This window comes from Salarias fasciatus, chromosome 23 (assembly GCF_902148845.1).
Source record: "Salarias fasciatus chromosome 23, fSalaFa1.1, whole genome shotgun sequence".
NCBI classification, from domain to species: domain Eukaryota; kingdom Metazoa; phylum Chordata; class Actinopteri; order Blenniiformes; family Blenniidae; genus Salarias; species Salarias fasciatus.
In genome coordinates, this window is record NC_043766.1 from 9,918,239 (window position 1) to 9,932,423 (window position 14,185).

Here is a 14,185-nt window from a genome sequence, read left to right on the forward strand (position 1 = left end):
TACATGGGACATGTCAAAAAATGCAGTCAGTCCTTTACTGAAAATTTTCTCCATTTGAATTACTACCAAATGGAAGGCAATGCAATATTATTATAATGCATGCAGTATGACTTTGAAAAATGCTTAAGAACATTTTAGGAAAAGTATTCACAAAAATAAATAACAGAAAAAAAAATAACCCTCATGAATTATTCATCTGATCTAATCTAATCTTTAATGAGCTGAACAGTTTTTCTGAGTATAGACTGAAGATGCAAAATTATTCTAAGATGTCTCATGTCTCTCACTGGAGCATACTTTTTGTGATTTCATGTTATTTTTTAATCATATGTATTTTCAAGGAGATTTTTCACCACTGATTTTTTTATCACTTGGCTTCTGATTTTGGTCATCTGTATGTCTTTGTGGTTGTTTTGTCATGAATGCAGTGACAGTGTGTTGTCACATTTTCATTTATTTAGGTCTGGTTATCCATCTAATAGGTTATTGTTGTAATGTTGCATGTTTTTTGGGGATGTTTTAGACGCACTAAATTCTTTATCAACCTAGCCAAGGTTTTTCATATATTTATTGTTCTTTATGGTCATTTTTAGTTTATTCTCGTCCTTATTGAGGTAGTTTTAGTTTTCTTTCTGGGATCTACATACTCTGTATTATACTTATGGGATGATGCAATAACTTGTTAACTGCAGCAGGAGAGGTTTCATCCTGATCATAGTGCAACTAAAGACAGCAACACGTCTGTTACAGCTCTGATTACACAGCAAACAAAAGCAAAATACTAACACAGCTAAAGGTTGGAGAGTGGGTGTTTGACCTACACTGTCCCACATAAACTTACAGAAAGAGGAACCAAATACCTTTTTTTGGTAATTCCCCTCTTGCCCATATATAGCTTACAATAGGCTGATAAGCTTATCGCCAACATGGTCATGCTCTAGTATATCTGGCCCTGGTGTATTCTTCAATAAGGGTACAGCACCAATGTATGTGATGTTAACGAAGCACATTAGGAGATATGGAGGTTTTCTATGTAGAAGAATGCACAGAAAACAAGAGTAATGCTCCATTATCTTGAGAGAACCTGTGTAATGCGGTGGTTTATTCATACTGATAGTGCAGTAAAATTTTCAAGAAGAGTCCAAACATTTGCTGTACAAACAATCTTCTCGTCTGCTTCCTATTACCCCTGGTTGCCCCAGCCTCGCCACTGAATGAAAAACTCCCACAGACCCTGAAAGCATCTTAAGATGTTGTTGGGCTGTTCCATTTAGAGGGTGTTTCCTGACAAAGTTTAACAGAGTGGTACAGTCCAAAATGTTTCTCTACACGTGCTTCAGCTGTGTTGAGTGCATATCAATGCAGCACATTCAAAAGTGTTGTTCTTAAAGGAAGTTTTTGTTTCTTCAAATTTGTCAGGTAAATTGTCAATAATAAAAATAAAAAGTAATTGTTTTAAAATGTATTTTTTCAGTGTTGGGTAAATGATATATTGCTTGCAATGGTCAGTACAATGCAAATAATATATTTCAAATAATATATTAAGTGAAAGTTATATATGAAAGTCAGTGGTTGCAGAACATTGGCCACTGCCAGTAATATATTACTTTCCCAACACTGCTAAGAATGCTCTCATATGCACAGGGTAGAAGCATCTGAAGGCAAATGAAACAGCTCAGGTATTTGTCTACCTCAGTCCCTCACCACTTATTCGCACAAACGGAAAAATCTTCAGTAGTAATCAGTAGTTCATAAATATATTCAATTAAATTTCTTTTTTAACATTTGATTTGTAAATCATAAATAGAAATAATTACGCCTAAAATGCAGCTCAGATCAGTTAAAAAAAATGACCACAATGGAATAAAATCCATCACCCTCCCACAGTAATTGAACCTCCTTGACCTGCAGAACAAACAACAAACAACACATCAAATAAATGATTCTCAAAATCAAATTGAGAGTGGAAGTCACACCATTTACTCTCAGCTACGAGGCAGCATGTTTATTTTCACACTCATCCACATTACAAGCCTTTAGTGGAAGTCATGTGCGTTGGGCTTCATATGTAGAGCTGCGACTGCCATACCAAATGACACATTCACCTTTCTGGTTCTCTTTTTCTATTTCTTTCTTTCTATTAATTACACCTTGGCTATTAGCATTAAGTGAAATTGCTCCACACCTAATGTATCAGAATATATTCAAATACACACTACTGAGGCCAGAGAAGGAGCTAGTTTCTGCATGATAAATTGGGAGTTGGGAGGTCTTGAGTGTGCAATATAATTATTTAAGGCAGCTGTATCAAACTCATTTTAGATCAGGGAGAAATTAGAGGGTGTCATACCAGTGAAATGGCAGCACAATGATGCACAAAAACCATCCACAAAAACAAATGTTTTAGTGCATATAAATAGAATACATACAGTGAAAAAGTAAACTCTTTAAGATAGGTACAATTTCAACCTTATGCCAATTTTACACTTGGTATCCTGATGCAAAATACAGTAAAATGTCTCTTTCAATCCTGCTGTAACTAAAAATGCAACAATAACTCAACTATATGCGCAGTCATCTCACAGGCTGGGCTGGACCCTCTAATGTCCCTGGTTTGGTCCACGGACCATATGTTTGACAGATTTGACCACAATGACAGAAAGCATGAAGGAAATGCTCCCTCCTGTCAGAAATGCAGAACTCCAGAGGTGACGAAAAGATTGCATTTTTCTGCTCAACATTGGATGGGTGAAATCACCAGTTCCTCTGTAAAGCACTTTTCTGTCATTTGTGCAATCAGTCCTAACGATCCATTATTTGCACAGAGCGATCTGTAGATCACGCCCATCACCCAAAAGTGCCAGACATTTCCTCTAATAGTTTTTGACCATATTTGCATGTCACTACGTGGTATCTGTATGGAAACTTAAGACATGAGCATGTGAGAAGGGGCGGGGCCTTGAGTGCAGCTCGCTTCAGAGTGAGAGAGACTGTAGGCAGGCGACGAACAGGGAAACACAGTGACTCTGAAAACTGATATTTTGACCAAAAAAACATATCGAAGTAAATGATACTATAGTTTTCAAAAGTCTATTTTGAGTAAATGCCGATATTTCATTGATTTCGGTATGCCACCTAGCGCTAAATAACACGACCACACGTTCTAAAACTATCAAACATTCTGAAACTGTCACACATTCTGAAATGAGTTGCATCCCGCCTGGTTGTAGGCGGGTCATTCGAGGCTGTTAGCTTAGCCCCTGGCGGGCTTCCTGGATGTGTTTTGGACGATTTGCTTCTGCTTGGGCATCACTGGGTGGGGCACGGTCTCGGCATCCAGCTTACATGCTGGGACAGGAGGTCAACTTATTGCTGAGGTACATGGCTGCAGCAGTACAAATATTAACACATGTTGCAAGTAGCTGCTACAGTGCTGCGTGCAAATTTGGCCTCACGATTGGTTCAGCGCAGAGTGGCTCTCATTATTATTATTATTACCATTGACTATTCCTATTTTCTGTCAAAGCATAGGCATAATCTATCGAAAAGTCTATTGACCATGTATCATATGTCTATTGAGGGAATGTTGATTTGTAATATATATATCTATCTTTTTTTGGCAAGCCCTACAGTCGTATGAAAGTCACGTCACATTCATCACGTTTGAAAGATTTTTTTTGCAATTCCAGTTAAATATGCAGATTTTTTTAAGGGAGTAGACAAGATTCATTGCTGACTAAATGGTGACAGCCCAGCACTGCTCACACATCCAGAAACATGCTGGATGCAGCTGCCTCTGTTTGCAGTTTTGCCTTCCTCCTCAGCACCCAGCACCGTTGCCAAGCAACCCACATAGACTTAGAGACAACTAATAAACGGGAGGTCTTCACTGGTGAAACAGAGGCACAAAATATACAAAAATAAATAAATAAAATAACAAACTGTGATTTACTCTGGACTTTTTTTCTCACTGGAGTTATTGAATTTTAGTTTCACAATTTCAGTGTTCAGAATCCTGGGCTGTAAAATGTTTTTAGCACTGCTATCGACAACTAGTTTACCATAAATATTCCATGTAAATTTTGAAATTTCACAGGTTTTTAAATGGTCTGAAAAAAGGCAGAAAATGTATATTTAATCTGACACATTATGTAAAGATTTTAAAGACCTTTCTTGGTGTTTACACATAAATGTCAAGTAATTTTCACCTTGAAGCCCGTAAGTGATTAACTGAAGGTCTATATACAGTAGTAACTGCTCTGCAGTCTTTTTATTGTACTATTGGATTTTCTTCAGCAGCTGGATTCAAGCTGAGACAAGCGCAACAAACATTTTTGTCATCTGACTGAAACATGAATCCTGCAGAGAGAGAGAGAGAGAGAGAGAGAGAGAGAGAGAGCTCTGTCTCAATATCTCTGCAATCATTGGACAACTGTCAAAAACTCCATGTAACATTGAATAAACTGTGTTGTTTTAAAGAAGGACTGATGCAGGCTGCCAGATAACATTAATTGCCAATCATTTTAGTGGTGTTCAAACTACTGTGGACTCTTCAATAAAAATAAAGTCTAGAAGATTGAGCGGGACCAGGTAGTGGTTAACACTCTTGCCTCATAGTGAGAAGGTTCTTTGGTGTTTGAGTCCGTTTTGAGCTTGGCAACCTTTCTGTGGGGAGTTATGGTCCTAGTGGGAAAGTGTGGGTTTTCTTCAGGTACTAATGTTTATTCTCGCAGTCTAAAATGTTTCAGAGATCAATGTATGATTTTAATATAAATTAAATTAATTAAATGGATGCATAGTATGTGTGAAGTATAGCAAGATATTGCACATCAGAGCTAAGGCAAATAAAGAATGGATGTCGTTGAGTCTGTTTCTCTTTCTGGGGGAAGCAGAAATATGCAATGATCAAGATGTTTTATTCATGGTCAGTGTAAATGCTGCTCTCCAAAAAACTGCCTTGAAAATCCCTTGGTCTTATAACTAGGATCATTGAGGTATATCTTACAGTGTAACAATCCATCAATATGCTTCAATGGGATATAAATACAAAAGGTGGGATATCTGTAATTTGATTTTCACAGTTTCTAAAGCATTTTTACTTAGAACTTTATTTCCACTTTATATCTGGTCTATGAATCAAATTGATTGAACAGACTGTTTTGAAACCATCACTTAATTATTAACCAGTAAAAAATTGGAAAACAATGTGATTTCCCTCTGGGATGAATAAAGTATTGTCACATTAAATTTCAATCTCTGGTATACATTTTTTGGTGAAGGGATAATTTTTGCCTAGACTAAATAATAAATAAAAGAATGCTCTGTCATTGAATGATGCTGATTTGTTGAATGTGGGGTGGTTTACTCCAAACCACAATGCCCTAATTAATGGCCATGCAATGGTGAGACTCACTGATGTGTCTGTGATGAGAAATGGGAGTGTGTGACAGAGGAAAAAGACTTGAAAGACAACATCCGGTAATGAAGGGTCAGACCTGCTGACTGTGGGTTTTACACAATAGTGTTTTGCATGCAGAGAGAGTCCGTGTGACCTGGCGGTCTTACCTCCAGGGATGAAGGGTTTGTAAGGGGCTGCATGGGCTGCATGGGCTGCAGGGGCTCAGGAGGGTGGGGCTCTGGCAAGTGGGTGATAAACTGTAAGGCAAGACATGGTTGCACGTATTAATGCGCTGACTCGGCATGTTGGCGCGCCAGCATCTCTCATATGTTGACTTCTATCTGAGGCTCCAGGTTAACGTCCACCTCTGCAACCAGCAGCTGCAGACTCATTGGCAATGTTTCTTCTGGTTGTTATATCCATCATTGGATGTGTCTGATTATCCAGCATCCAATCTCATGTGAGCTCTTGCACAACAATAAGTCAACAGTGGTGTGCCAACACAACGGGAAGGAAATTTCATCACCCAGCATACATATCCTGAACAAACTCTGATGCAACATTTAACAGTGTGCAGGAGTATCTGTTCTCTGGCATCACACTAATTCATCTGCCGCAGACACAGATGTGGGGTGAAATTTAAGCCGGATTTTGACACGCTTGAGACTCCTACGAGCAGTCAACATTAAATGATTTTTTCATTCTATTTTGACATTATCCACTGTATTACATGCTACTGTGTCATGATTTTTTTTCATCAAAAAAATGCATGCTTAACCCACTCAGCTATCCCAAAGTCTGTATCTGATCCAGCATGGAGGGTTTTTTTTTTTCCTATTGATTTTCATTGGCTCTACAAAGCTGCTATTGTCTCAGTGCTGCAGAAGCTTCTCAGTGCTAAACACAGCACTGGCTATCACAGCACTAATGAATGTGTTGTCATAGTAATGCAGGGAGGATGGCAGGAAAAACAACTCCTTGCACAAAGACTCTGTAGTTTTGGCTGGTAATTACACAACACATGCAAGTCATTACATTGTTGTTGGTTTTTTTAATTATTTATTTTGACACATCCTCTCTTTCAGACCCTTAATGCAAAGATCCCCATGGAGTTTGAGTGAGTAATTATCCAACATTTACATATTGCATTTCCATTTTATCTGCACTTCATAGATGCTCATGTCCAGAGTGTAAATTAAGTAGAAAATCTCAGCCTGAGTCATTTGGTGACATTCGCGCTGAATATCTCTCTCTCTGACATTACAAGTGGCGGCAGCTCTGCTAGGATGTCAGCAGGATTGTTTTGAAGCACAAAAAGAAAAAAACGTAATCAATATAAAGAAAATTCAATATATCCTCTAGGAATCTCATTAAAATCACAAAACAAGGCCTTAAATCTGAATGCAAGAAAGCTGCAGCAAGACACAGAATGTCTGAATAAAAGATTCACCGGTATCTACAGCATTCCCAGAAATCTTTACCTAAGAACTTGTAAACATCTGCAAAATAATAAGTCTTGTACACAAACAAAAGTGTTGTGTGACTCTGGTCACATTTGCACTACAGGTAGCGTTTTGGTTCAGTGAATGTTGCAACTGATGCATCCATCCACACTTCAGTAGGATCGTGAAAACCTCTCTCTCCCTGCTCTCTGAGTGTGACACCTCCTCTGTATTTCTGCGCGGGAACAGACACTACTGAGGGCCTAAAAATGAAAATGAAATGAGAACAGCGCATGCTCAGCTGAGACGGTCCATGGAGGAGGAGGTAGATAGATGGATCACAGAGTGAGGATGTGAGCAGGGAGCTCCTACGCCTTATGGATCGGCATCTAGTGGGCAGAAGGTGTACTCCCCCCCACCCCACAGCCTCCACCCCTCTGTACAAAAAAAGACTACATACACTCTGGAGGAAGAGTGGGCGGATATAAGACTGCAGTCCTGTCCTTTGATGGAGAAATCACAGGTTAACAGTCAAGACAAAATCAAATATTCCTCCTAAAGACTAAGAGCTGTTCGTCTGTTTAGCAGAGTCTGATTCATGCAGGAGTATAAATGATAACAAAATGGCAGTGGAAAGAAAAATTCAAAATTAAACTACAAAGATAAAATTTACAGTACTGTATAAGTTACACCTCTAAAGCAGAGTCAAACATCTGGCCTGAATAAAGTTGTTAAATGGCGTGCTCTATGAAACTAGGACTAATAAAAACTTTATCTTCTTGTTTAAGTTGTTTTACTTCCTTGTTGTTTATGCTGTTTGGTTTGAGCAAGTTTAACCAGCTACAAGTTGTGTAAACACACTCTCACAACAGAATTGAAAAGCACAATTTAAAAAAAAATCCATGCAGGAAAAGTTCAACTTTTGATTTAAAAAAGAAAAAGGCATCAGGTACTGATGAGAACAATGGATTCTAAAAGAGAAAACAAATAGAGGCCACTGATGAGGAAACACCTGTTACTTTCCTCTTCCCTCCAAATGTAACGCTGTCTCCAAAACAAGAGGGCAAACTGACACTTTTCACTTGACCGTGACAAATATACATTTCGTGGAAATATGAGATGGTGTTTTTAGTGTTGGTGAGCGCGTTGGAACCGGAGCCACTTTGCATGAAAAGAAAAAAAAAACTCGAGTTTGACAGTCGAGTACAGCCAGTACTGCGCGAGCTCCCAGAGACGCTGTCATTTCAAGTTGAAAACACGACAAGCGAGGCTGTCTGCGCGAGTCCAGCGCGAGATGAAATGTAAAAAGCAGAACTTACTCCAGAGTCAGAGAGGGGATCTTCAGTTTGTCGCGTCTCGACTTCATGGTGGCAGACCTCCGGGCTGGAGCTCCTCTCGGGCTCTCACAGCCGCGCGCCGCTCGCGCTCTCGCTCGGCTTGCTGCCACTCATCGCGGCGGAGAGAGACTATAAATAACCCGTCAAACCAAGTATCGTTTACCGGCGGATGCACAGGATTCCGGAGAGCTTGTTGTTGATGTTGTTGCTGCTGTTTTGATTTCTCCGCGTAAACAGACACAATGGGACGCAGTTAAGAGTGGCGAAAGGAGCCCTCGAGCAGTATCTCTCCTGCGCGTTTCACTTCTCGTGCGTCCGCCTGGCGCACCGGAGAGCGACTCCCACAAGAGCGACCGCGAGAGCGACGGGTCACCGCTAACCTCCATGTGACTGGTGGGAACGGGAGGAAGGGGGGTGATGGGGGGAGTCTGCTGGATGGGGGTGGCCAGATCAATTTTGGCAGTGGGTGGGAGACAATCAGTGGAGAGGTTGGGTGAGGACGGGGGAGAAGTCGGTGTTGTGACTGATATATAATTTACAAACTTGATTGTGGTTATTAATTAAAAAAAAAAACACGAAGTGTGCACTTGAGGAAATCCCTGTCCTTTAAATTATAATTATCCACAGCAGGTATTCGGTGACATTTGTAGCGCTTGCTGGATGAATCCAGGCTAATAAACTGGTGTGATAATGTGTCACAAAGTACGCAGCAGATCTGTGAACACTGGCAGGCTGCTGGTCGTGATGAGGCTGGGGAATACCTAAGCTGGAAACCGTGACAGCTGCCACACGAGCTGCATTTCCCAATGTGTGTGTATGTGTGCGTGCATGTGCGTGCGTGCGTGTGATCATCACAGTCTCGACAAGCCTTTGTTTTCCTGTCATTAATTGCATGGACAGAGTCGATTACCCCAATGAGCAGCGCGTCGTGTGCAGGTGGACGTGCAGAGAGCAAATCACATTACTGAGCCTCTGTTTATTCAGGGCTCCCCGAGTCTGCCAGCACGTGTGGACTGAGGGTTTTTACACGTTTTTGCAGCATGCTTCAAAGAAGATTTCCCAAGCATGTGTGGGTGGGTGTTTTTACCGCTATGTGAATGTATATGTGTGTGTGTGTGTGTGTGTGTGTGTGTGTGTGTGTGTGTGTGTGTGTGTGTGTGTGTGCTTGATGCTCCTATGCTCTTCCAGATACCTACACTGCAGAGGGACATTCAGTGCTGGTATCTGATCTGCAGGCTGTGTGTGCAGGCATGGTGGGTATGTTGTTACTTTTTGCACCTTTGCTGCTTGGTTTCCATGGAAAAGACCTACCTGCGTCCATCTCCAACAGTAACCACAAAAGGTGATTATACCAGTGTCTTCCCAGTTGCTAGGGAGCTGTGATGGTCTGCCATTGGCGCTGGGAGTTTAAACTATAGGTACAATAACATTGACTAACCAGTTATCTCTTCAACGTCCGGCCATCCCTGTATCACCTCACCGTGCATATTATTTGGTATTTGCAAGCTGCGCTTTGTGAATAAACCAAAGGTTTTCATTTGTCCATTTGTATTTCATGTCATAATGAAATAGAAAAAATGGGAACTAAAAGTAAAATGCACCATTTTGTTGCAAAACACTTTTATACATGTCAAGTAAAAAGACTCAGTGGTTAGACCAGCTCTACTTTCAAATACAGCGTTAGTGGACTAATAGTCTGAATTGCCTTGTCCATATCTCAAAGTGCCGTTGTGCAGGGCAATCATTTCAGTCGAGGTTACACTTTACAAGGCAGCCATAACTCCTGGTATGTGTGTGTGTGCGTGTGTGTGTGTGTGTGTGTGTGTGTGTGTGTGTGTGTGTGTGTGTGTGTGTGTGTGTGTGTGTGTGTGTGTGCGTGTGTGTGTGTGTGTGTGTGTGTGTGTGTGTGCGTGTGTGTGTGTGTGTGTGTGTGTGTGTGTGTGTGAATGTAACTAACAATGTAAAGCACTTTGAGAATGCTGAGGCTGTGAAGTCACTGTTAGGTATAATGAAAAGGTGAATTCCAGCTGAAGTTATTGTGAATAACCTCGAGGTACCGGTGTGATGATTCCAGACTTTATATCAATGCTCAGTGTGATGCTGATGACTTGATGCTATTTAGAGTGTAGCGATCACAAGTGTTGTTCACAATGCTTTTTAGAATAAAATCTAAAAGATTACTTCTTGGCATGAGATAAAGTGTGCAGTGTGTGAGATCTAAGTTTCCCTCCCAAGAGTCCCCAGCGCCAGTAATTGAAGACTTTGATATGCATTTATTTGAAATCCCCTGAAATAAGATTAATTCAGCAGAAGAGGAGATATGGGCAAAGGTTGTGAAAAAAAGCATCCCATCTGGACTTTTCTTGAAATTCATCCTCACATAATGACTGATCCATTGTTCACTATCCAGCAAAAAAGGCATAATTCCTGATCTGCATAACACCAGGTCTGTCTTAGATCACTCACTGATTTGTGAGTTTCTCAGGTGTTATGACACCAAGCCGACAAGTGAATGCCTTCACTGCAGCTGCACGAATAACACAAGTTGAAACAGGAAATCTGTGGAGCTGCTCTGTAGGAAGGAATGTATCTCTGCTGCTTCCGTTTTGTGTCACATCAGTCTAAGTCTCTCAACCCACCTGCCGAATGCATGTGCGTGTGCGAGCGAGAGAGAGAGAGAGCAGTAGAGGAGGGATGTATTTGCATGTGCAGAGCCTGCTGGGTGGCTGAATGTGTGTAGTGGTGCTGGTGGTGGGTTTTCCCATCCTCAATTGATTGGTAAATGTTTTGCTGGAGCAGCATTTAATAGCAGAGTCGATTTCGCAGTTACCATGGTGATGAGGGTTTTCCTGCTCGTGCTTTTCCCCTCAGTCTGGTGTGCTCCCATCTGAGATGAAGCTTAGCTAAATGGCAGCAAATGGCAGCAGAGTCAGATTTTAGACATTACATCATGCTTTGTTTTTTCTGAGCTGCTCAAGCGCCGATATATAGAAACAACCTGTGATCGTAACTGCAAAGAACTGCACCTAATAGGATATGTGCATCACAAATTACTATTGTAAGTTAAATGTTTATGTTGTTGTGATGATTGAGTGTTAATCTATGGTGAAAGGATGACTCAAATGCAGTCAGTGAGGCCATAGATATAATTCCACAGTGACTTAGATGAGAACTTATTGTACTCTTTATGTATAAAGAAGACTCATTCCAACCTAGTCACGCTAGTGTGGCTGAGATGAAAAAGGCTGCTCGGTAACATTAACACACATCAGATGAATATTACTAATGAATGTTGGTTTGGTGGTAAAACGTCTTTCCTCTAGAGAGTTAACCTTCCCATTCTCAGCTCAGATAATGTTCTCGCCAGCTGTCAACAACTCGACACCTTGAACTTTATCTACCTCTGCCCACCCTTGTTGACATACCTCCAATATATCCTGTTTGAAAAACAGGCTGTTCAGACAAGGAAATCAAAGAAGCTTCCTTTCATGCTCAAATAATGGCTTCAAACTCCAAATTCAATATATCAAACGTAAAATGAAAGCGTAAAATGCGAGGCCTTGGTTTACTTATTTGATTACTCGCTGGGACTGAAGTCTAGATTTGATGTTTTTATTCTGTAAATACAAGAAGAGCTGAGTGTGTCTGATCCATGAAGCGAACAATGGAGCTGTCACATTTTACTGGAACTTTACCAAAAAGTAAGGCCTAATAATTGTAGGCTTCCGTGGTTATGCGTAGGTGTTTGTAGGTGAGAGGGAAAGTTAAAAAAATCAGAAGGCTTGTGTGACAACCTGTCAGAGAAATGTAATGGTACCATGGTGTCCAGAAGATGGCGTACCATTGTAGCAGTAACGGTAGAAGAGGTTTTGGTTTTTTTTTAGGATCTATGAAGATGTGTAAGTAGTCACCTTTTTTGCACTTACTCCTCTTAAATGTACAAGATGGTGGATGTCAGTCTTCTGAACAGTCTTGTGTCTCAGATGGTGAAAGTCTCCCCGTCACAGCTAAATACAGTAGCGCCATGATATAAAACTCTCATTGAAAAAATATTGTATATCATTAATTTTTAATAAAAACGATTTTTGTTCAATGTTTCCTTTCACAATAAGGAAAACTAACCAAAGTCAATAATACAAATCCTTATTATTATTATCATTATTATTATTATTATTATTATTATTATTATTATTATTATTATTATTATTATTATTATTATGTGTGTGTACACTCTGTAAAAGAAATCTGCTGAAGACACTGCAATAGAGTAATTTGTCAAAATGTGTTTCAGCAAAACTTTAAAAACCAAGAATGACACAAACCATATTTTCTTAGTATTTACTGACTGAGGGCTGGCAGAGTGCATGTTGGGACTATAACACAGTCAGCTGGAGCTGCGCCTGTGCAGCTAAACTCTGACAGGGAGAAAGTGCATTTGGTTACATTACATTGCATTACGTGATGTTTGTGCCCCTTCAGCTGAGTCATCGGTTTCGGTGTATAGCAGGGGGTCGTCATCTGTCATGCTGAGTTTTCGTACTGACGCGGGAGACTGAGAGCTGCAGTGAACTCAGTGCCGGCCCAAGCCCAAGCAGTGCAGTAAGCCTGTGGTAAAAAAAAGTGCAGTTTTTGACAAATTTTTTTTTTACACACCCATGTTGCGGTAAAACTGAGGCTAAAAATAGCAGTCTCAAAATCTAAACTCTTACACTCTGTTTCTGTATACATTAGTGGACATTTGTCCTTAGTCTTTACACATAAAATCAATCCAAAGACAGAAAATCATTTTTGCTTGTCTTTTTATATGCTTTTCTTTCTGTTTTAAACAAATTAGCAAAGTATCAAGATGACTGTGTTATGCAGTCAGTAGCTACACCTCCAGATATGTGGATTTCGTGGTAATTTACCTTTGAAATGGTTTGCTACTGAAAAACCTGAGTGATGTCTGAGGAAAAAAAAGAAAATATGACTAATCCTGTAGTTTAAAGGTTCAAAGATTTAGCTCCTTTACATTTACATTATGAAGTGTGTTGTCTATATCTTATGACACAAGACATCTAATTTCTTTAATTTCTTTGTACAATTAACAGATGAACTTGTTTTCACTTGTTTTTTATGTTAAACCTACCTAAAAATGAAAGGGCGATATGCAGAGAACATAACACTTGTCATGGTCATCACAGTGAACAGAAGTCTGTCAGAAAACTGTCCAGAAAAGGCAGTTTATAACCAGCTCAGTGTGCCAACGAATAACTGGGAGGTTGGGAAACTCCTGCTTTCCACTAAGCGAACTGGGAATCCGGTCATGATCATTAGAAAAAAAAAACATTGTTGCTTAGTTATGTGTCCTGTGGAAATAGGACGCACTCCTGGACTCAGGATCAACAAGTATTCAGTCTGCTAGCTTTTTATTGATGCTTGATTGATGTGATGATACTTTTTACATTTCCATTTTTAATGTTTGGACATTATTTCAGCTGTATGTTGTTCTTTACTTGTGATGAGAATGTCATGCTGTTGAACTGATCTAGAATTAAAGTTTTCAAACAGTGTTCTTATTTTTGTTAATTTTTTTGCTTTTAATCCTTTGGGTGTCATACAAAGTGAGAGGGAAACACTTTTCCGGTTATTCTGTAAGTCCTGGACCTATAGGAAATTGACAAATACAATCTGTTTGTCTGTCTGTTCATTGAATATAGAATTGAAATGAAAAACTGTGACGATAAACTCATCTTCCCCTACCAGAGCCTCACATAAATACATTCTTAAAACCTTTTGTTTCAGCTAGAGATGGAAGAAACTAGATAATAAGCACTAATAAAAAAAATAAAAAAAAACTGGCAGGAACTTTGTTGTTTTCTGTTTACAGCATGCTTGTGAATTCCATGAAGCACAATAACATTATGCCCCTACTTTAAAATTCATCTAAAATGAATTTCAGCAGTTGACTCAAGTCGAAATGTTGACATGAATTTCTTGTCACTTTATTAAAAAAAACAGCAAGAAGA

At 39.8% G+C, this 14,185-nt stretch overlaps 1 protein-coding gene across 2 annotated transcripts in view; it reads right to left on the bottom strand.

Annotated features, from left to right (window-relative positions):
• The window catches only part of mast3b (microtubule associated serine/threonine kinase 3b), a 43,944-nt gene extending 35,559 nt beyond the window's left edge, over positions 1–8,385 (bottom strand). For both annotated transcript variants that reach the window (XM_030082868.1, XM_030082867.1), the window contains exons 1-2: positions 8,160–8,385; positions 5,566–5,655 (exon numbers count right to left, since the gene is read on the bottom strand). In XM_030082868.1, coding sequence (XP_029938728.1) covers positions 5,566–5,655; positions 8,160–8,206 — 137 coding nt within the window. In that variant the 5' untranslated portion in view covers positions 8,207–8,385. The remainder of the gene's footprint in view (positions 1–5,565; positions 5,656–8,159) is intronic.
• Between the last annotated feature and the right edge of the window lie 5,800 nt (positions 8,386–14,185).